The sequence below is a fragment of the Pleuronectes platessa genome, chromosome 4 (assembly GCF_947347685.1).
Source record: "Pleuronectes platessa chromosome 4, fPlePla1.1, whole genome shotgun sequence".
NCBI lineage: Eukaryota > Metazoa > Chordata > Actinopteri > Pleuronectiformes > Pleuronectidae > Pleuronectes > Pleuronectes platessa.
In genome coordinates this window covers 18,905,720-18,930,283 of record NC_070629.1, presented here as the reverse complement: position 1 = coordinate 18,930,283, position 24,564 = coordinate 18,905,720, and the positions used below count along the sequence as shown (strand labels likewise).

The 24,564-nt window shown below is 40.4% G+C and overlaps 3 protein-coding genes across 3 annotated transcripts in view; 1 reads left to right on the top strand and 2 right to left on the bottom strand.

The window, feature by feature from the left end:
• Positions 1–1,214: 1,214 nt before the first annotated feature.
• LOC128438386 (beta-1,3-galactosyl-O-glycosyl-glycoprotein beta-1,6-N-acetylglucosaminyltransferase) lies at positions 1,215–4,019 on the bottom strand. The gene is made up of 4 exons (XM_053420949.1): positions 3,513–4,019; positions 3,309–3,402; positions 2,731–3,135; positions 1,215–2,638 (listed from the first exon to the last, which is right to left on the bottom strand). Exons 1-4 carry the CDS (start codon positions 3,818–3,820, stop codon positions 2,156–2,158), a joined length of 1,290 nt encoding a protein of 429 aa, XP_053276924.1. The 5' UTR covers positions 3,821–4,019; the 3' UTR covers positions 1,215–2,155.
• A 12,672-nt stretch (positions 4,020–16,691) lies between these two features.
• rfk (riboflavin kinase) lies at positions 16,692–21,406 on the top strand. The gene is made up of 5 exons (XM_053421827.1): positions 16,692–17,015; positions 17,141–17,229; positions 18,256–18,407; positions 19,162–19,264; positions 19,367–21,406. The coding sequence occupies exons 1-5, from the start codon at positions 16,873–16,875 to the stop codon at positions 19,525–19,527; spliced, it is 648 nt and encodes a 215-aa protein (XP_053277802.1). The 5' UTR covers positions 16,692–16,872; the 3' UTR covers positions 19,528–21,406.
• A 2,087-nt stretch (positions 21,407–23,493) lies between these two features.
• Positions 23,494–24,564, bottom strand: part of pcsk5b (proprotein convertase subtilisin/kexin type 5b) — a 75,253-nt gene continuing 74,182 nt past the window's right edge. The window contains exon 37 of the mRNA XM_053421826.1: positions 23,494–23,963. Within this exon, the coding sequence (XP_053277801.1) occupies positions 23,557–23,963 (407 nt within the window). The 3' untranslated portion in view covers positions 23,494–23,556. The remainder of the gene's footprint in view (positions 23,964–24,564) is intronic.

Sequence of the window (24,564 nt, the reverse complement as noted above, 5' to 3'; positions counted from 1 at the left end):
TGAGGGAGGTATTATCTCCTCTCACTGGGTGCTAAACATAATCCTGTAAGTACAGTGACTGTCACTGTATGTTAAACAGCACTTTATTGTGTTCCCCAATTTATTAGTTTCTTTGAGGTTTTCTTCATTTTTGATTAAACTGTTTTATTCTTCTTTAATTCACTTTGGAGGAGTAACTAAGAGGCTTGGTAATAACACAGTAATACGACACAACAGTAGTTGTAACACTGCCCACTTGCTCACAAATACACATTTTACATACATACACATATTATACTGTACTGTAGCTTTGTCAATAAACTAACATTACAGGAAATAGAAAATCTAATTTCAGACACTCAAGGTTTACAAATGTATGACCCACAGTTACAAACTGCAGGCTTGAATTGGAATTATAAATGTGTGGACATTAAAAATTTCAATTCAAACCTGCACTTTGTAACGATATAAAACAGAACATAAAGCTGCTTTTTGAATAGTTTATTATATAGGTATCACATCCTAAACTTGTCTTATAAAGGCTACGAATTGGCTTTTCTGTTAGCATTGTATATCACTGTGAACATTCTGGGGATGTCATACAGGCAGTTCCCATAGCTGCAGTAATTTGTTGCATGACTTCAGTTGCATCCTCTCCGATTACTCTGATCTGATTACTCACTCAGATGTAGAACTGTGTACTAATGTTATTTTAATCATATTTGTCCTGTGTGTGTGAGTGTGTGTGTGTGTGTGAAAACAATTTGGGGAGTGATCAGGGAATACTATGTTAACTGGTGGTTGGACAGGGACAGTCGGTGTGTGTCTACTTAAAACTTTTCTTTGTTTTATTTGTAAATATATTTGTTTCTTGCAAGATGTTGATCTATTGTACAACATTTAAAATCTTTGTTTCATTAAAGGTGTGTTCATCCTCATCAGTCTTTAAAAAAAAGGTTTCACATGAAAGTTTTACCAGCGCGAACGGACTGGGACAATAATTGCAGCTGGGAATTAGTCCCTATCCCAAGCCACCTTATTTACACGAAGCGCCAGTTGTGTAGACCTAACCTAATCGTAGATGAAACTGTTATATAACTTGTTATAAACTTGGCAATTATTTTCTTCAAGGAAGATCGTTCGACGAATTACAATGTTTTTCCAGGTATGTTATTGTGTACTATATCTGGCACTGAAAACTTGAGAAAAAAAAAGCAATACTGAAGAAGCAGGAGTAGATGAAAATGTTTTGCATTTTATTAAAAACAACGTTCTACAACAGAAAGACAAGAATATTCCTGGGAAATTCAAAAAAAAATTACTAAATCATACCAGAGAAAGAAAAAGACAAACAAACTAGAAAAATCTGCAGCCTCACCAAGCTGCCAACTCCTGTCTCCCCCCCCCCTCACTACTGAATGGCTTTATAGCCTCACCTGCCTGGAACATGCAATCTGTGCTGGTAAGTATAAGGTGAGCTAAACAGAAAGACAAAGAGAAACCACACTCAGGACAAGACCACGTTTGGACCCTGGGCTACTGCTGACCAATCAATTCAACCTATCTGCAAAAGTTCAGCAGATAAATGCAATAGGTTGACTGGAATGTCATCTAATGCAGAACACGTCCTCCATTCTCTGTAAACTCCAGCCCCTCCTTTCTCAGAGACCTGATCCTACACACCTCTCCCTGATCGACCTGCTGATCTGACCCCATTCACAGATCTGGAAAAACAACAATCAAACAGAGCCACATCACAGACATAACAAAATCAACTGTCAACACATACATGCTGTGAAAACAATTCAACACACAACTCCAAACCAGATTATCTACATAATCGAATTGATAATGAAAATTTCAATTATAATCAAATGACCAAATGTCTAATATAGGCAGACAGCGCCTTGTGAAAAGGGGGGAGAAAGCCCCCTTTTCACAACTATTATTATTAATATTATTATCTTTGGCTGCTCTGTGCATCGCAGAGAGACGTGATTGAATGGAACTGAATAGTGCCACTAATGAAACATTTTAATTTGTGTTCATCACTCTAGAATTATAAACAAATTTAAAATACGTCTTGAAATTAAATCACGTGCTGCTACATGGCCTTTCCCTGTATTGATAAAGGTTTGAATTGAATGCCATTGTCAGTTGCTATGAAAAATATCTATTATATACCAGACAGTGCCCTTTTTCTTAGATATTTCTCCAAACAGTAGACAGGAACGGGGTCTGTGTCTATGTCAAACTTGTTGGCAAAGAGATGATGCTGCTTGAGCATCCACTGTAAGTCCCCGGCACCATATATGCATACTCCCCTGACGTGGCTGCCGTGACACTCTGGGTACCTCGCGTCCGGTGAATCCTGCGACCCCTCGAACACCTGCCACTTCACCAGGCGAGCGATGGCATTGACGTCTGACATGTCATATATTCTGTGGGGCCGTGTTGAGCCATGAACTCCGGGCATTCGCTGAATGGTTGCCCAGAACAATTCATCAGGAATGTAGGTGTGTTTGAGCCACTCCCTCAGTGCTGGCACTCGGCGGTCCTCCAACACACTGCGGATGAAGCCCCGGCTGACAACAAAGTAGGCACTTCCAGACATTATGGTGATGTTGATGGGTGGCGGCTCATTTCCCTTCCCTGTATCCTGAGGGAGATAAAATTGTGAATTAATGTTAAAGTGATGACCAGTATATTCAAATGCTAACTTTATAAATATATGTTATTCAAAATAGGTACCTGGTTTGTTCCATCTATTACTTCGAATGCATTTTTCACTCTCAACAGATTTCCTGCAGGTATTTCTTCTGACTGTAAGCTGTTCCCGCCCCTCAGTGAACGCAGTGTCCTTACAATCTCCAAGTTGGTTTTCAGAGGGAAATCTTGGCCACAAAGGTTGATGACGTATTTCCATTGTGTGCTGCTGTTATAGAGATCTGCCAAACAGTTAAGGTCAGCCTGGACACGTGACCAGGCCGCATAGACCACATCAACAGGCTGACTGACCAAGAAGATGTTCGGGAAGCAGTCAGTAATTGCCCAGATGGCAAATAAGACTGAGGATTTTGCCTTTTTGTCCACATGGACACAATATATATTTTGAGGTGCGTAGATGGCTCGCAGCAGGCGCTCAAAGCTCTGCACCTAAGAGCATAAACAATAATATATTAATAATGTATCAGTTTTGGGTACTTGAACATAACTGAAATTCACAAGCGGTGGTGAAGAGCTCCTTTGATTGATAACTTTTAAGTAAATAGTTTACTCCACTTTTAAAGTTTATTTTTATTAAAATTCAGGCTTTATAATCTGCATACCTTATGATGCACAACCATAGAGTATGCCAGGGGAAAGTCCTCTTCTTCCTGGCTCAACGGAGATGTTAAGTATTTTCGTCTTAATTTGAATGCACTGTAAATAAACAATATTAAACAAAGAACTTTCAGTGATTTAAGTGGAATTCAATATTCAAATATTGACAAAGTAAAGCGTCTAAAATCCGTTGTTTAAAAGCAACACACCTGCAGTCTTCGGTTGCATTCACGTAATGTTCATCAGGGACGTGAACACTCTTGTGGAAGTCTTTGGTGATGGTCAGTAATTTGGCCTGCTCCAGTGCCTCCCTCTCTCCCTGCAGGATAGCTGAGCAGTTGCACACTTTCTCTGGGCTGTCATCAGAGTCTGTATACTCCAACCAGCTGTTCCAGAGAACGGAGCTGGGATTCCAGCCTGGATTACTGCGAGTTAGTAGTGAGAGGATCCATAGTGATCCCAGTGCAATGGTGAGCTTCAGGAGCAGTAGAAACATTCCTCGTTTCAGTAGCCTCATTGTGGGAGAGGAGTAACTGTTACGTCTTCTTGCAGTGCGAGTTCTGGATGTATTCCACGAAACCTAGTGCTAGAAAATGTAAACACACCCTTTAAAATAAATGCATAGTATATCAAAAAAATGTATATGCATTGACCCGATGTATTAAATAACTATGAATTTGACGTCTTTCCATCCTCATCCTCTCTATAAAAACTTGCTGAATTCATATGCGTCTCGCGTCAGTGAAGGAGGCGCAGCAACTTTTGGCCGCACACCAGAAGCACTAAAAGACTGATGCAAGTTAAAGTCGGTTGAACTATCAATAGCCTATCCTAATCACATGTCATTGGATGGAACAGGTATGTGTTTGCGTTTTGTTAAGCAGAACAAATATGGCTGTTTGTGTGCTGGTTTTAAATGATGACAAAGTTATTTGTAGTTGCAATAAGTTGGGCTCACTGTTTTTATTTCAGCACTTCTGAGTGGAACTGTTACATTACACTGTTTTTAACTATGTTGTTGTCACTCATGTCGAGCCTTTGAGTGCCGGTTACAATTTTGTCGAGACAGTCACACTGTGACCAAGTTTTTTTTTTTTTTTTCTTTCATTTTTTTCTCTCCTTTTTCCTTCGTCTCAGATATAAATCAGATATTTCACTATGCTATACAAGATAATCCACCACTCAGGCCTACATGGAAAGTAAAAAACTATGAATAACATTCGTTTTATATCGTGGAACGTCAAGGGACAAACCAGGCCACCAAAATAAATAAGATCATGTCTCATCTTCAGGATTTGAGGTGATTTAGTTTTCTTGCAGGAGACACACTTACGCAATAACGAGGTCCTGCGCATTAAAAGGGGTAGGTTTAGCCATTTATATCATTCAAAGTTTAATGCGAGGGCCAGGGGCGCTGCCATTTTGATTCAAACAACATTCCATTTGAACCAGAGAGAGTTGTAGCTGATCCGGCTGGTAGATTTGTTGTTGTGACGGGAAAACTGTGCAGCTCTCAGGTTATCTTATCATATCCAAGTTTTTCAATTCCATTCCCAACATTGAAACATACCACATAATTGTTGGGGGGATTTTAATTTTGTACAAGATGCTGTTTTAGACAGATCCTCCTCTAGACCATACTCTATTAATAATTCTGCCAAACTACTGGCCTCCACTGCAAGGGAGTTGGGCTTTTCAGACCCATGGAGATCTAAGTTCCCAAATAAAAAATCCTTCTCTTTTTTTTCCGCATGTCCACCATTCTTATTCTCGAATAGACTTTTTTCTCTTAGACAACAGACTTATTTCTAATGTACACTCATGCGAGTACCATAGCATTTTAATCTCAGACAATGCTCCCACATCGCTAGACATACAATTTCCCAATTACAGCCGCATCTTAAGACCATGGCGATTTAATTCACATTTATTATCCGATAACCCCTTTGTAGACTTCCTAAGATCTAATATACAACTATTTTTTGAAATTATTGATACACCAGACGTATCAAAAGGAACCTTGTGGGAAGCTTTTAAGGCGAACTTGAGAGGACACAATCTCCTACACAGCGCATCTCAGAAAAAAGGCTAAGTCCAGACAAGAGGAACTATCACAGAGCGATTTTTTTAATCAGGGGACAAGGCTGGAAAACTCCTTGCCCAGCAAGCCAGAGCCGCATCAGCCTCCAGGCTTATTCACAGTATTAGGTCCACAACAGGCGTTATTCTCACTGACCCAAAATCCATAAATGAAACATTTACCAAATTTTATTCTGATTTATATGCCTCTGACCATCCCCAGACCAGTACAGCCAGTGCTCTAAACACCATTGAGTTTCCCAGAGTGGACGGAGAGCTGGTGCGGGGTCTGGCTAGCCCAGTTTCAGCGGCTGAGATCATTAGTGCTATTGGTACTTTACAGAGTGGCAAGTCGCCGGGTCCGGATGGATTTACTGTAGAGTTTTATAAGAGATTCGCCCCACTTGTCTCCACAGTTTTGTGCGATGTATATAACAAGGCCTTGTCTCTCGGCCAGCTTCCTCCAACCCTGACTAATGCCACAATTACTCTTCTCTTAAAAAAAGATAAAGATCCTTTACTGTGCAGTAGTTTTAGACCTATATCTCTGTTAAATGTGGATTATAAAATCCTCGCTAAGATTTTAGCCCTGCGTCTTCAGGGGGTTCTCCCACAGATCATCTCACCAGACCAGACTGGCTTCATGCTGGGGAGGCACTCATTCCACAACACCAGAAGACTGTTTAATATTTTGAACATGCCCAGCTCCAGCACCCCCGAGGTAGTGGTGTCGCTGGATGCTGAAAAGGCTTTTGATAGGGTGGAGTGGGACTTTCTATTTGAGGTGATGGAGAGGTTTGGTCTAGGTTCAGGCTTTATTTCATGGGTGAAACTGTTGTACTCCACACCAGTAGCCTCTGTGCAAACTAACAATATAGTATCAAGTCCCTTCCAGCTCCACCGCGGCACAAGGCAGGGGTGTCCACTATCCCCTTTATTATTTGCCATAGCTATTGAGCCCCTGGCCATCTGGCTGAGATCTGAGAATAGATTTGAGGGTGTCTCCCGCCAAGGTTCAGTGCACAAACTATCAGTGTACGCAGATGATTTGCTGCTTTATGTATCAAATCCATCCACATCTCTCCCGATAGTTCTCGACATCCTAAAGCAATTTGGCCAGCTCTCTGGCTACAAACTCAATTTCGGAAAAAGTGAGTTATTTGCGATTAATAACTTAGTTGGCGTTTTGCCAGACAGCACAGCTCCCTTTAAAAGAGTGAATAACTGTTTTAAATATTTAGGTGTACTTATAGCAAGGTCTCTATCAGACACTTTCCAAAAAAAAATTGTCCCACTGCTTAGCAGTGTTGAGGAGGACTTTCATAGATGGTCTACCTTGCATTTATCGTTGGCCGGTAGGGTGAACCTTATCAAGATGACAGTTCTGCCAAAATTCCTTTACCTTTTCCAGCATATCCCTGTTCTTATCTCAAAAAAGTTTTTTGCTAAACTGGATAAGGCAATATCTATATTTCTCTGGGCAGATAGACCTGTGCGTATGCAGAAAAGGTTATTGCAACTTCCTAAGAGCACAGGGGGCCTTGCTCTTCCCAATTTCTTATATTACTACTGGGCAGCCAATATTCACAAGCTCTTGTACTGGATTGATAAACCTAACACCGGCCAGCCTGCCTGGGTCCACATTGAAAAGTTGTCATCTCGGTTCTCGCTGCGGTCGTGGCTGTGTTCCCCACTTCCTGTGTCGGCCACTGAAGCCAAAGATAATCCAGTAGTCAAGCAGTCATTTAAGATATGGTTACAATTTAGGAAACATTTTGGCCTGCAGGGTCCCTCTATTCATGCCCCAGTATCCCATAATCACAGTTTTAAACCATCCATTATGGACTCTACATTTCATTTGTGGTCGGAGAGAGGCGTGGCATCTATCAATGACCTCTACGATAGTGGTATTTTCATGTCCTTCGGTGACCTATCGTCTAAATTCGATCTCCCCTCATCTCACTTTTTCCGTTTTTTTCAAATTAGACATTTTGCCCAAAAAAACTACCCTGAGTTCCCAAACACTCCCCCTAAGACTCTGTTAGATACCCTTCTCATGCTTAACCCCAATCAGAAAGGGAATATTTCCCGTATTTTTAACGCGATGGACGCCATTACTTCAGTCTTCCCACAACAAACAAAACATCTGTGGGAGCAGGATCTGGGGCTCCATTTTGAAGAAGATCAGTGGGACAATATCCTTAGGTTGGTCCACAGCTCTTCTATCTGTGCCCGACACGGGCTGATTCAATGTAAACTAATACACAGGCCTTACTACACCAATCATAGACTGTCTAAATTCTACCCCAATGTAGCTGACACTTGTAATGGATGCAACCAGTCCCCTGCCAATCTCATACACATGTTCTGGTCATGTCCAAAGCTTAAAGACCTCTGGTCCAAAATATTCGACACCCTTCAAATTGCTTACCATTTTCTGGCCGACCCCCATCCCCTCCCTGCCCTCTTTGGTATCCCGCACAACAGCATTTTAACCCCTGAGGCTCGACATTCTATGGCCTTTTGCACTCTGATGGCTAGGCGCTTAATTTTGTTGAACTGGAAGAACAGCTTCCCCCCATCCTACACTCGATGGGTTAAGGAAATTCTACACAACTTAAAACTGGAGAAGTTAAGATTCTCCCTCAAGGGCTCTCTGGGGAAATTTGGCCAAATTTGGAACCCCTTGTTGTCCATTATAGACTCATTAGATATTACATCTGAGGAGTCGGATATCTGAGTTCTGCTGACGTACCACTAAATTTTACATTCCCAGAATGTTAGCTTTTCTTTAATTTACTCTTTGTTTTTTGTCCCTAATCTTTATTTTTGTTTCTTTTTCTCTTTTCCCTTAACCTAGAGGCAGATAGGGGTGGGACCTCCTACAGGAAAAGGAGGCGTGGGTGGGTATGCGGGAGGAGGGCTAACGTAAAATGTAAAAAATTGGAAAAATGTGAGCATTGTAAAATATCTATTTCATGTTCTTACTTTGTATCTCTGTTGCTCAATAAAGGAATTAAAAAAAAAGAAGAGTGTGGAGAATACGTAGCGACCCCCCCCCCCCCTCTCTTTATGACCGCTTGTGTGGCTGTAGTGGATGGGCAGAGGGGAACATTAAATAATGTGGTTGGTAAAAGTGGTAAAATTAAAACTCCAAGACAACAGAAGGGGAATTCAAAGTATGGGATGCATATTTGATCATTTATATCATATAAAATATGTCATCTATATCGTTTAAAATCATTTTTCAGTGCGTTTCCTGTCGCGATGTGCTCGCGTCAAGCGGAAAAAATAGACTCGAAGCCGAAACGATCGCTTCACGACGCTAGGCAGCCGCGGCTTGGCGCTTCAGCGTCCGGTGTGACCGGCACAAAGGTTTAACATGGGAGTGGATGGGAGCCAGAGGCTTAGCGCTGCGCTTACGCCACGCTTCGGCGTCGCTTCCGTGTCCGGTGTGAACCCGGCGTAACACGTTAAAAGGAAGCGCCGGCTTGTTACCGCGCGTTTCTCAAAACACAGTAGACAAAGGAACCGGATGTGACGTCTCAGTTCGCCATGTGTAACACGGCTGAAAATAGATTCGGCGATCTTCATAATAAACATACACTCAAAATAAAAAGACACACTAAGTATAAATACTAGTCTCTGCCCAGACAATAAAGCCTCTTACTGTGACCTCCGTGGTGTTGCTTGCGCGTGGCGTGCAGATTTTCCGGAAGTCCACAGAATCTCTTGTTGTTGAACCTCAGGATGCGTGGGGGGAAAATGAGTGAAGTCCGGGCCTCTTAAGCGGTGCTCCGGTGGGTCTCGTGGTTGCAACGGAGGTCAGCGCTGGGCCGAATGGAAGAGCGAATCCTTCTTGTGCTCTTTGAACTGTTTTCTTCGACTGGATTCTGCTTCGTCCTTCTGCGACAGAATGATGCTTTGTCCTGCAGGGATTAACCGCTGTGGCTCAGTTGTGGATTGTGGAAAAGAAAGTCTCTGTTGCCGGCCGGCGAGTGAGCTTCCTGTGCGCGGCCTTTTCAAGTTAACAACAAAAATAGTCTATCAAAGTAAAACGTCGACTGAATAAAGAAATAATAGAAAATGAAATCAAAGATGAAAAATAAAACAAACTTTTGTGGATGTTGCCTCCTTTAACAACTAAATCATCTAGCTAAACCGGGAACAATCTATTGACGTCTTCAGAGAGCAGGAAATGGCCATGATTGTTGGGTTTATTTATAAACTACCTGAGAGGTCCCCCTCCTTGAGGAGTTGTTCACGGCTATCAGCCAATTGAATTGTCACAGCTGGACCCCAGTGGGAGGGGCTTGGCCCTCACTGGGCGTCTACAGACCCAGCAGGGGTTCCCGTGGTCCTGCGGGGGACTTGAAACCTGCTGGGGCTTCTTGAAACTGCCAGGTAAAAGTACTCAAAGGTGGATCGGAATGTTCCACAAGGCCTTGATTTATACCGGCTGGTCGCGATCTTTACGAACTCACTAGAGGTAAGTAACCTTGAAACTACAACAACAAAACCTATTGCTTTATCTATCATCATAATCATATGCTTACATACCTCAAGTGGTTTTTAATATGTAATTGTTATAAAAATTACCGTTTATTTAACACATCTAATGAAAAGATTGAAGCAAGTTAACTACAGAGTTGTGTGTTTGGTTGTGACTTGATTTTAATAAGTTAATATCAATACACTACATGTGTAAGCTGCATGTGATAGTAACTATGATTCACAAATGTGCTGATACAGGCTGGTATATCCTCCATTCCCACCTCGTTTATTTAGCCTTTTATGGAATTTTAGAGTGAATTTGACAGATTAGATATTATAATCTCCACACACCAGTGTTGTAAACAGTTCTCATTAATTATTTTTCCACAGAGGGAAGTGGAGAGACTTGATGTGGACTGTTATCAACAGCTCTGTGGGAGATTATCACCTTGAATATTACAGATGAGGTAGAAATACATTTTATCTATTTGTACTAAGTTTTTATTTCTTTCAGTACATTACATTTCATTTGGCTGACACTTTGATCTAAACTTACTTACAATATGTGCATTCAACTATGAGGGTACAAACCCAGAGTCCAGTACATTGGGTCTGTCTGAAATCTGTGGTGCTGAACACAGAATAAACTGTAAGAACCAGTCTTTGCTGGAACAATCACAACACAAAACATTATTTTATAGGGAGTTTCTTCTTTTCATTAGATGAAGCACTGCAGCACCTGATCTGTCCTCAGCAGCAACATGGTGGAGATCTGCAGCTTCAGGCTGGTCAACACAAGGACGACCTGCACAAGCTTCATCGGCCCAACACTTCACGTTTTCTCCCTCAACTAAAGATGGCCTGCAACTGTTTAGAGTTGGCATCATTGCTATGGGTCATGGATAATAGATTTAATTTCTATATTCATTATGGTTGGTTAAAAAAATTATTATCTTTTACAATCTGATTTGATACACTTTAGATAAAAACCGTGCTTTATTTTTCTAATTCCCCATAAGAGACAGAACACCGTCAGCACAGCTGAGTCCTTCAGGGTTATCCGTCCCTAATAAAATGACAGGAAACATAAAAGTATGGCATTATTGTATAGGAAGTGTTACTATGAACAAAGTTTCGGTCCTAAAAATTCTGTGGATATTCAACTCTGTATTTGAATTAAACAGTGCACTACCAAGAAAATGCAGTATGGAGTTCTTCCACATTATCTTTGCTTTGATTGTTTGTAAGGTATGAAAACAAGTCTGTACCTGGAGTCAGTGCATAGGTGATGACACTTAGTGTTCAGTCTTGTTGGAGTCCTGTTCTGTCTCCTCATGTTGGACATCCACTGGTGCAGGCTGTCTGACTCACCTGGAGGGAAAACTCGAAAACACACCGATATGTGATACACTGATTTAAAAAAATTCATTGTAAATAGAGTAGAAATGTACAGTACACAGTTCATGCTAAAATTGTAGTTGCCATGTAACAATCAAGTTGCTTGATAACTCAGAAGTTATTAAAACATTTCTGTGTACCCTTTTGTCAATGCTCAAGTGTTGACTGCAGAGACTCAGAATCCAATTCTGTCTCTTCATGTTGATCACCCACAGGTCTAGCCTCTCAGGATCACCTAGATGAAAAATACACGAACAAAAAATATGTAAAAAACAATATCTGTCAGGTTACCATCTTCATACTTAAGCAAGCAATAAAATGTCAATAACTTCAGTCTTTTTAGATATCCCAGTTCACATAATCCATCTGTTGCATTGCCTCTTTTTGTGTTATTATGGGCCTATTTGTTACACTTATATTTGAAGTTATTTCATATTCATATAGTTACTATTTCATGCCATATTCACGTTTCTAACACACAAGTGAGAGAAGTTAAATAGAGTTTGAAAGCGCAAAAATTATGGAACACAAACTAAGTATTCACTGAAACCACAGATGACACATAATCTAGTGAAACAAATATATATAAATATAATAACTATTGTTATTAGCATTTACCCTTGCCAGATGTATATAGCCTTAACATTAACAAATAGGGTTAGTCTCGATAAAAAACTCATGCTAAAGAGATAATATAGCATCATTTAAGCTTTCATTCCTGTGACCGGGCTTACATATGTGCGCAGTAGTTTTATGTGACGTACCAACATTGAAAGCTGTAACTAATAATCTCCATTTCTATATTGAAACACTTCTCCACTATGTCTAGAATGCGCACCGGTTTGCTGTGTCTAGCATTCACGCTCCATAATGTAGCATGAGGACCGCATCGGGCTGTGCTGCTCAGAGAGGAACCTACAGTCTATGCGGCGAACACAATCTTAAACAACATTAGCTTAATCTCGACATAAGCTAACAAGGCATGCATCGTGAGCAATGCTACCTGCTAATTATTGCTACGGTTCTAATATATGAATTAAATAAAAATCGATTTTCACTCACCGGAAGAACTTGACAGCAGAGCTGTGAGACGGTCTGTTAGTACAATGGACTGCACAGCAAGCCATGGTTTGTGTCGAGTGCATCGACGGGGATCCGCCGACATGAACCGATGAGTGGACCGAGCAGCTAGCAGGTGACTTGAGGGGAGCTAACGAGCGGCTAGTGACAAGCTGTGCCCGCATCGTAGCCTGTGCCCAGGTGTCAATCATAGACCACGCCCCTAATTATGCGTAATTTTAAACCTCAATATCGCTTAAACGGGGGAGTTAGAAAAAAATTCACCCCCCTCAGAGTTGTCATGAATGAAGAACCTCGCGATTGAGACTAAAACCAATGGTTGAACCATGCTGTAAACTGGTTTAATTCTGCTCTAAAGTTTGGCATTTTTACATTTGATTCAATGAGACTTTCTGTTTCTTGGAGCCAGCCTCAAGTGGCCACCCAGTGAACTGCAGCTTTTTACACTTCCGTATCGGCCTCATCGCTCAGCCCAGGATGTTGCCCCTTGGTTGTGACCCCGGTTTCCAGGGCAAAGTAGGTCAAGAGTCCAGTGGTAATCCATGAAGTAATCCTTGAGTGGAGTTGAAGCAGTGAAAGTTAGTTCATTATGAGGCAGAGAGGCATAAATGTCTTTGAGGCATAAGAGTTTGTTAAATGAAGAATCATGGAATAACATTAACTTTATTTCCCTTTAATAAATACTTTTGTAATTAAAGTATTTGTATTTCTGTGATTATTTGTGCATATGTATGTGAATGCAGCTGGATTACTATAGCCTGTGCTCGAACTTAAAACCCTTCATTGTTTATTAATAATAAACAATGAAGGGTTTTAAGTTATAAATTAAATTATTATATAATCATTAATATTAAATATTGAGATTATTAATTTAACTTATATCACTTGAGACTGATATTTAAAGATTGACTCGTTGGTCCCTGTAAACAGGGTGGTGCCCCGCGACGATAAGCAATGATTACAGATCGTACTATTCTTAATTGATACATTTATTGTTTTCATTAATTATTTTACTATTATTAATTGATAACCGTATCAATTTTAATTAATTATTTTACTATTCTTAATTAATAGCTTTATAATTTTTAATTATTTTTAATAAATCATTTTTATTTTAATAATCATATTTCATGATTATTAATAATTAGCAAACGTCAAATCTACTACTACTATTGCACAACATATGTGACTGAATATCACGTAGTGTCATTCACCTCAGGAATAGAGTAATTCATGTAATGTCTCTCGACTACAAAGAAATATTTCAGATGTTATATACACTCAAATCATTATTAATTATTATTTATGGCTTAAGTACGACGGTTAGAAAAAAGTCTGTCTCTATCTCTCCTCTCTTCTCTTCCCCCTTGTCCCCTACTCATCCCAACTACTCAAGGCAGTTTTTCTCTTCATAACAACCAAAATGTTCGTTGTGGAACTGTTGAGTTCTCTATAATTTAGCGAGGTCTAGACTTTACAATGAATTTTAGAACATAGGACAAGATCAGGCACGTGCACAGACATTTTGGGGGGCAGGTGCTCAAACCCCGAAAAAAGGGCACCCATTGCCAAAATTATTTATGAAATAAAAATAATAATAATAAATTCAATTTCAATAGGGCCTCCCACCGATTTCGGTGCTCGGGCCCTAATAAATAAAAAACACAGTAGAATATTTTTAACTTATATTTTTATTTTTGTTGACAAACTAACTCAAATGATCAATTTGAATAAATAAATGAATAACAGGCAAAAACAGACAAAACAAGGCCATATTGAATAACCAAATAACATTTTAGGGTTAGTGTTAGTGATGTGATGGGCTCCTCTGGACCAGGTAGGGTTACTGATTCTCCCTCATCTGTTTTACAAGTTGATGGCCTGATCCAAGATAAAAGAGAGCTGCTACCCTGAGCTGCTTGCTGCAGTTCCCTGTGCTTCTGCTTTTGGAGTCTCTCTTTTTTTGGCATTGTGCTGCAAATTTTGTAAATGAGATAAATCAATGTTGTGCATAATTATCAAGAGTGACTTACATAATCTCTATAAAGCTGACAACACAGTAAACACAATTTTTTTTTACTGTTTTCTGACAGAGTTGAAGCATAGGCAGCATTACACTAATAATATACCACAATTTACCTCACCAGACTGTCATGTAGCTCAACTTAAGACCTACCTTTCATTTCAATAAAACAAAACTAGTGAACTAAATTCTCTGTCTGCCTGTCTGTCTGCCTGTATCTCTCTCTCTCTTTCTTCATTAAACATGACAAACGTCAGTAAACAGCTGGACAAGGCTTTGAAATCACGGAGTTTTTGTTTGTTTATTTTTTAGGAAACGTCGGACCAGTTGCGACGTAATGTTTTCAGCGGCGCTAATGTTGTGGTTCATTTATCACAAGAACTCAAATAAATGCCCCGTCAGATATCAAAACCCATTTGGGGGGAATTGATGACAGAGAGAGTAATTTTTATTCTTAAATATTGATGAATGTAAAAATTGGCCAGTGCTTGAGCACCACTAGGGGTCTATCTGTGCACGTGCCTGGACAAGATGGTGAATATCCTTTCTACACTTGCAAATTCCAACCTTCAATCCAGAAGTTACATTCATCAGTTAAAAAAACAAGTTACCCAAAAAAAAATGTAACTAAATGAACTACTGGATACTGGATGTAGGCTATAAAAAACATTACAAATATCTAATAAAAATTATAAAAAGAGTTGGAAATCTGCTGTACTGACAGCTGATAGCTATTCATGTCGACAAAAATAAATATTAATGATGTGCAAATCTTGTGCGAGCAGCCGCCTGGTGCGCGCGTGTGTGTGTGTGTGTGTGTGTGTGTGTGTGTGTGTGTGAATGAACCTGCTGCCTGTGGCTCCTCCTTCAGGCCGAACTCGAGGGTACACTGAGGCTACAGGTAATTCTGACTGGCTACTGCGGGGGTGTCCAAACTTTTTTCCCCCCGAGGGCCACATACAGAAAAATATACGAAGGGGGAATGGGCCACTCACTCGACGTGAGGTATACTGCCTCACTTCTAATGCACTAATATTGGCTAAATCAATCAAATGCAGGTAAATAACGTTTGATAATTGAACATATTTGAAGAAAAAAAGTAGATTTTTATTCTATTTTTTTACCAAAAAGGTTGGCAGGTCATTCTCTCAGATTGGTTCTTAGGATGCTGATCCCCCTTTATTGTCATGTATGAAGGGAGAAACAAGAAGAGAAATAGGGAATGTGGATATTTCAAGCTTATTACACAAATAAATTATTGGGCTTGTTAACAGATTGTCATCAACTTTAATTTACTGAATTTATTAAGTAATTGGGCTTATTAACAAATGAAAACTGTGTGTATATTTTTAACTCACCTGTAATGGGAAGAATGTTGCGCTCAGTGGGAGCAGTGATGCTCTGAAGGACAGCTGGCAGGTCAGGAGTAAGTTTGGCGTTACCTAGTGTTTAAACTAAGAAGTGCAATCCAGTGGGCCATAGACTTTTATACGGGCCAATTAAATATAGATGGCGGGCCGCAGTTGGCCCACGGGCCGTAGTTTGGACACCCCTGGGCTAATGGTTTGTATGGCAGAAAGCCATGTGGCATCCACATCATTACCTCTATACCTTTTTAAACTATACACTCTCCCCCTTTTTAACATAGGACAAGATGGAGACTATCCCTTGTACGTTATATTGCAAAAATGTTGCCTACCACCAGTTGATGTTATTGGAAGTTATTGACCAGGAGTGGATGCTAGGGACCTATTTTCAGTTGTGTACCTTAGTGTCATCAGGTTTCAGCCTTTTAATCACAAGACAACCGCTTCTGAGGCAGGTCAACCACAGGAGGATCCCACCTGGGTGCATGTCTGGCACACATGCAGGGCTTGTGCATGGATCTTTGAGCAACCTGATATTGGATGTTTCAAGGGAAAGTACCTAGAGATAATAAAAGTAACGATTTGCGATACAAAATCCAATGGAAAAATACACACACAGGGCGAATGGATGATAAATATACATATATCATTCAAAATAGAATAGGGCATGGATAACCTGTCACATTTCATTCTGAAATCAGTCTTTATCTGTCCACAATTTGAAACCGTGAGAACCATGATGATGAATGTTGTCCTGACGAGACAAGCCAGGACCTATGAACAGTGCTCAGCAGCGACTTAACGCTTGCAACATGGATTCCCGACAACTGGCTGATGGATTTCCACATGTCATTCCCCATAACCCCCCACCAGAAAAACATCCAGCTGAAAATGTCCCTACAACACGTGAAAGCAGCATGCCTCTCCCCGCCCCCTGTGGTCACGCGGTCGATGACGTCAGCAGAAGCGGACGCAGAAGTGTAAAACATACGTAACATCGGTGGTTTTCCTCGATCCCCGGGTTTAACTTCCAGCGTCACACGGCCGGAGAGCCCGAGACACACAGGGACCGTCGTCCTCAACCACCGCACAGCCTACCCCCGTGAGTAAGACCCGTCGTACCGGCTGATGAGGCTAGCAGCGGTTAGCTTAGCTGGTGTACCTGGTGAAGTGTTACAGCTGCTCCGGTTCAACTTTACCAACCTCGAGCTAACTACCCAGAGGCTGAAGCGTCAGCTCGGCTCAAGGACGGACTCTGACATCCGCACGGACTCAGCCTCCGCTAACCGAGCTAGCCCACGGCGAAGTGCGGGCTGGTTGGCTGCTCCGACATCCTTGTGTCGTTCGAGGTCATTCTACTCCGTTCGCCGGACACGCAGCCGACTATCACCGGGACACCAGCCATGAAGAGTCTCCCTTTCTTCTGCCGGGGAGAGGTCATCCGAGGCTTCGGCCGAGGAAGCAAAGAACTGGGGATTCCCACAGGTGAGTGGATCACCGGTCAGTGCGAGCCCTTTAACCTGGATTGTGGCTGGCGCAGGTGATGTAAGGTCACTGTGAATCGTTCTCAGTAGCGTGTAGCCAGGAACCAGGAGTGGGGCGAGGAAGTCCGCGCAGCACTGACAGCTCGCGGCTGCTCGCATGTTACTAAACGTCGGTCAGTGGATCGATTGGCAGATATCGATCTATGTTCACCCATTCAAGACAGTTGTAGTGAGGTATTGGAGTCGCACAGGCGTATTGATGACGACACGTTTTTTACGCAACCAGCGGACATTTGTTTGTTGGCGTCAACTGACCAACAGTGGAACTTGTGAGATGGTGACAACAATGATATTTATTTATTTAAATAATACATTTAAAAATAAATTTAAAAAAAACGCTAGTAAGACACACCATCCAAAATCCACGACGATGCTAGGTATACAACAACAACGAAAAAGAAATCATGGATCTACCGCCAGATCCAGATCAGCACCAAAATTGCATGGGATCCTTCCTGACTCACACCATACCCCTCCCCTAAGTTTCATAGGAATCCAATGCGTAGTTTTTGTTTAATTTTGATTACAAACACACAAACAGTGGTAAAACATAACTTTCTTGGCAGATAAGATATAAGAGAACTCTTTTTTTGTAGCATCACAACGAGGAGATTTGCCATGTAACAGCAGCAATATGATCGTGAACAAATATCAGTCATACATCAGTAATAAACAGTATATAGAATGTTGAAATATACACAACTTGTGAAGATCCCTTTAAGTTACTTGATTAAATACTATTAAGGGAACAATGACATCTACTGAGTAAAAAGAAAAAAATATCTACAAATATAATCAAACATATTGTGGAGTAATTCCACGCCCTTCATGGCTACTTCAAGGTTTCTCCTAATAGTTTTTTTTGTAAGTCTTTATCTTCTCTGCCATTCAGCAAGAAACCAATTTAATTTCTCTTCTCAGGCAGTGGTTACATACTGAGCCTTTTTTCCACCCTTCTCATCCCCAGCTAACTTCCCTGACTCGGTGGTTGACAATCTTCCAGCCGATATCAGCACAGGAATCTACTACGGCTGGGCCTGCGTAGGTAATGGGGATCTCCACAAAATGGTGATGAGCATTGGCTGGAATCCTTACTACAAAAATACCAAAAAGTCCATGGTAAGCACAAGATAGCGCTGTATTGGTCTGAAAGAGAGTATTCACATTGGAAATCTATTAGATGTCACAGTCTTTGACCACTTGTGGTTTCAAGGCAGCGATGGTCTGGTCACAAGCCCGCTTCTTAACCCACAGCCCTGTGTGCAAGTAAGATTTCAGACATGAGAATTGAAGAATAACTGAGCAACTAAAATTACACGTTTTGAGATTAGATTATACAGAGCTACAGGGTGAATGTGGGCAAATGATCATCCGTGTACATGGTTCAACTTCTGGTTGCACATGAAGGCTGGTTGCAGAATGGTAAAAGGACTGATGGTTGCCAGTGTCATGGTTTGTTTAATTTCATGCTACATTTAAACAGTAAAATTCTGTGTTTTCACTTGAATATAGTTTAGATTTCATAACAGGTTTATTATGTGGTTAGAACCATCAAGGTTCAAGAAAAACTATCCAAACAAATATCACCTGTAGCATGTGGTGCCTCATAAGTCCACAAAATAACAAGGATTAGCAATTTCGTGTTGGGTGAAAACTTTAGGATGAAGGATAAAGTAAAGAAAGTGTACTTTAAGTTTTTAAGAATGGAGATTGCACATGTGCAAAACTGTCAAGTATTACATTAAAACCCATAATGTTGAAAAGCAAGTCGTGCTAAATACAGTTTTTGGTGCAAACACTTGGAGAGAAGCACTAAATATTGATCTTTTTTGCGTCTTGTGGGAATTAATGTGAATGTTTCTTTTGGTTCTAGGAGACTCATGTGATTCACACATTCAAAGAGGACTTTTATGGGGAGATTCTCAGTGTGGTCATGGTGGGCTACATCCGTCCGGAGAGAAGCTATGACTCTCTTGGTAAGACACTTTACTCTTTCACACGCACGCACACACACATGCCGGCACGCTCCCTGACTTCGCTCACTTGTTTTCTGCCTCTCTTTGTCTCTTTCTGAACAGAAGCCCTCATTGCAGCCATCAACAACGACATTGAGGAGGCCAAAGTCAACCTGGAGCTCCCAGAGCATCTCAAGCTGAGAGAGGACAACTTCTTCACCAGCGCCTCCACCTCATCTCCAGCCACAGCGTCTACGTCACAGACTATTATAAATGGTCACTGACAGCTGGCTGTGACTGCAGCACTTTGCTTGTCCTCGGGCACACACACACACACACACACACACACATTTCTGTATACACACAGGTTTGTTCATTGAAATGCACAGAACACATTCTGAGCCTCTTTTGCCATTTCTGCACGTAGACATGATCACAAACAATCCATTTTTTTTAAATTGTACTTTTCTTTTCCTTGGCCAGCGTTTCTGTTTTAAAGAGTTCATTATCTTCCTCTATTGGTTTGTTGTTGACATAATAGATGATGTTCATTTGTATATATTCACACCAGAATTGCTGTATGCAACTCTTGGGATATCACTGCTTCTGATGTATATTTGGAATCTTTTATGTGAGAAGGTACCTTTTTATTTATATATATATATATATATATATAAAAAAATGCAGTTCTTGGATCGATGGTAACCAGAAAATACAAGGAGAATATTCATAATCTGTCTATAAATGATTATACAGATATGTTGACGATAAACTCAACTATGTGAAAACTATCTATCAATGGTTATAAAAACATAACTTATTGATACCTTTCCTCTTGAGGTTTATAATTCTGTATCAGATGGTTAGAAAGAAGGTCTGGGCATTGTTTTCAGTAACAAAAACACAGGTGATGCAGTTCCATGACTTTATGCACCGACATGACTCAATGCATCTGTGTGAAGACAGGGATCTTTTCTTTCTTATTTTTTATTTAATTCTGAAAAAAATGTCTTTCCTCTCAAGTGTGAAACAAACTCTATACTGTTCACTGCCCCACAAAATTAAAGAAGCACATGCATTATGCGTGCTTGTGAACTGGAATTATTGAATAACTCCAAGCATATTTATTTATTTAATGAAATGTACTCAAAAACATTTTTAAGGCATAGCCCTTATGAAGGTTTTTGTTATTTTGTTTTTTCACTGCAGATTGCCTGAGACTCAGACCTAGAGTCCACTAGTCTCTGTGGGTTTATTACAGATAGTGAAACATTAATAGAAAGATAAGATGAAGAAGAAGAATGTCCACAGCCCCTTTTTCCTCTCCTGGGGGCAAAAGTCTTTGGTTTGTTGAACATTAATGTATACCACCCACATGTAAAGTCTGGACAGAAAAAAAACAAATACAGTTCTTCAACTATATACACATATTACAGTTTAATTAGATTTCATAGGGTCGTGCAGAATTTTAACAAAACTATTGACAAAGTCCAATAGACCAGCTCTTAACTGTGTTTTTAGATCTGTGTGTGCGCCTGCTCTTTTTAAACTCTTTCAAAGTCAGTGACATGAAATGATCAACATTTAACTGCTAAGTGTAAAAAATACTATTTGAAACTTGGCAAATAATCTTCTGAATGAATGACGTGTGAGTCTACCGATGTGCTTTTGGATTTTAAGTCTGCATTGTATTTTAGTTTATTAAACTGTTATTTAGGTAGTAAAAAAGTCTGAGTGCATTTAATGAAGGATGACATTCATCACGCAATAGTAGCTGTGATGCTGTGCCAGAACCTTTCTATTAAAAGGCTGGTAATTCAGTTTCTTAGACTAGTGGGAAAATCATGATAGAAGCAACTTGGACCCTGTACTTCACTGCAACTCCCTGTAATGTTTTGTTTGATGTATGATATATGATCCATTATATTAATCCGCTTAAGTATCTACAAACTAGATCTTCCTAACTTTCAGTTATAATATGGTGCTTCCTCTACCCACAGTAAACTTATATTTATTTTCATATCTCTAACACTGGCTACTGCAAGTGATTATTCCACACAGAGACCAGGGTTACTGCATGTAGAGTTACAGGTTAGACACAACCTTATATTTTTAATGATTGTGTTTTATGATTAAAACAAATAAATATTTGATTAACATACATTTCAAAGTTCTTTTCTTTTGGCAGTAGAGTGATAACCAACTGCTCTTTTTCATCAACATCGTTATTATTTTCTGAGAAATTATAGAAACTGTTGAAAGAAGTCCTATCTCGCAGTTTGTCAGAAAGTTAAAAAAAATGACATTTATTGGGTTCTTTCTTGGATCATGCTAAAAATTTGGATGGAAATCGGTTGCATACTTTTTTGGGTATTCCTGTTAACTATACGACAAACACAAATGCAAATGTTAAATATGTCCTCCGTGCAGGTAAAAAGGCTCTCAGAACTTAAATTAGAAATAGAAGTAACTTTATAGAATGGAAACAAATTTACCTGGAATTTCAAATTAGGCCTGATAATGCGTCTGATTTGAAAATAACTAAAAACACTAAAATTTTTAAGTCAAATCATCACAGTGGGAGTTTGAATGTGTCTATCGCTGCACAAACAAACTGAGTTGTGTGAGGCATGCATTCAAGTTTAGAAAGGAAAAGCACCACGTCAAGCCATGTGACACCGACGTCAACGTGAGAAGGACGGTGGCAGATGTCCCTGAGTCGATGTTGTGTCTATTTGTTCAGTGTGATTTGAGATAAGACACACAGTGCAAAGGTTGTACAACAAAACATCTTCACAGGGTGTTTATTGGAAAGTTACGTGATAATAAAGAATATCAAATAGAGCAGTAGTCTGTTGTAGGCCTACCAAGCATGGAGTGCTACATTGGAAATCTATACCTGTTTCAGGAGACCGGTGAATTGGGATTAAAACATTTTTACACTGATCTAGCTTTCTTATGCAACGAATCACAAACCAGATCCAGTTTAAACATGTTACTAAGCCTTGTTAGCACTGGGACCAGGGAGCAGTCACCTGTGTGTGTCGGTTTGCATGGAACTCAACGCCACATCCGCTGGTAAATGAATACAACACACACACACACACACACACACACACACACACACACACACACACACACACACACACACACACACACACACACACACACACACACACACACACACACACACACACACACACACACACACACACACACACACACACAGAGATCAAAATACAACTTTACTCTGAAGCAATCTCATCCACAGCATATTTCACTTCAACCCGCTACACAGGAAAATACACTCATAACAATACATCTATTACACAATTAAAGGGATAAGTTGCACAATTCAACAGTTGAGCAACATCATTGATGATCAGGTAAAAGACGAGGTGACAGTGACATAGATTTAATCTGCAGACAGAATCATGAGTGGGTTTTGCCACAAATTGTATTAATTGTATTCAAAATGTTCTCGCTAAACTGAAGCTGGCTCGTTTTAGTCCTTTGCAAACATCAGACATTTCTCTCCCATATATTGTGCTATCTCTCTCTCTCTCTCTCTCTCTTTCATATTCTGGAGGTATCCCTGACTCCAGAGCTGCAGGATCCAGATTGACCCCACTCAACTATTATTATTATTATTAACTGTTGGAATTTCGTCTATCCCACTTATTTTCATTATAACCAGTCTGACAGAAGTTACACAACTGTTCCTGGTCTATCTCTCCTCTCCTCTCCCCTCCACCCCTCTCTCTCTCTCTTCTCTCCTCTCTTTTCCACCCTGCTCTCTTCTCTTCCCACCTTTTCTCCGTCCAGGCAGATGGACGCCCTTGTTGCGTCTGGGTCATCTCTTTTTTCCTTTGAAAGGGGAGATTGTTCTCACCAAGGTCACCAAAGTGCTGCTTGTTTTGGGAACTGTTGGGTTTCTCTACAATCTTGTAAGGGTCTCTCCCCGACTGTGAGATGCTTTGTATGATGCGATTTGGTGCCTTTCAAATAAAATTGGACTTTTAGTTTCCCATATATGTTATTTCTGAAACCACAACTTACGCAGGATAAACCTAGAAAACTCAAATATGTTTTAACATTATTTACTGTAAGTCTCTCTGGTCGCCAGGTTGGAGATGTGAAAGTCATTTATTGTGTTGAAAAGTCACCCTGTCAGGAGAAGCTGTAATCTGAGTTTATAAGAAAGAAAGGAAAAAACACTTGTGAATATAATCAGAAGAAAAAACATGAAACAATCGGCCAACAAAACGGCCAAATATTACATTTCCTTTTTAATATTACATTTTCTACATTCCTCAACTGTGTGAGTAGCTCTCGTCATCATACTCCATCTCAATCTCATCTTCGTCCAAGAGTCCGTACTTAAACTTCCGATACACTGTCCCATCTTGTCCCATGTATATGATATCATCATCCTCTTCTTCGTCATCCTCCTTACATTCAACGATTTTGTCACTGTAGTCCCCAAACGCAGAGGCGGTGGGCTCTGGGTTGATGCCTCCATTGGAATCCAGTTTCTCATATCCTCCAGAATTGGTTTTGGGTGCAATTGCGAGGGTTCTAGCTCGGGCACTGAGGAAGAGGAAGATCCCTCCACCCAAGGAGACAATAAGTAGAACACAAACCGTGATGAAGAGTTTGGGGGTTCGGCCTTGAGCCTCGGCTGCCTCCATCACAAAGTTCACACCCATGATGCACTCGTCTGCGAAGAAGGAGACGGAGCAGAGCATTAGGTCACATTAGAGTGTAATTTGTGTACAGGCTTTGTTTTGCCTCTGTGCCTACGACAGCCAGTGTCCACAGGCATCATGTTTTCAGGTTGTCCATCTGTCCGACCCATTCATTGTGAGAATGCCAAGAGGGAATTTCTTCAAATTTTTTCGTTGAACTCAAAGATTAACTGATTTGAGTTTGTCAATCAAAGCTTAAAGTTTGAAAGATTAGCTCAAAGTGACTTGCACAAAATGCAACTTCTCAGGAACTCCTGGAGGGAAGTTGTCAAACTTACAAAACAATCAAACGTTCCCTTGGACTCGAAAAAATGTATTCATTCAATTTAACTGGTCAAAGGTCAAAAGTCACAGTGGCCTTAACATTATTTAGACTGAACCTTAGTCTAAATAGTTGGTGGAGGCATGTAACCACGGTGCGTTATTTCCGTTATTTTTATGAATGTGTGTTTCACAAGATGTTCTAACGAAATGCAGACTTACTGTGATGACTAGAGGCTAAGGAAGCGTGACAACTTCCTTGTATGAGGAACATTATATTTCTTAAATACTGGAAAAACCCTGTGAGTCAGG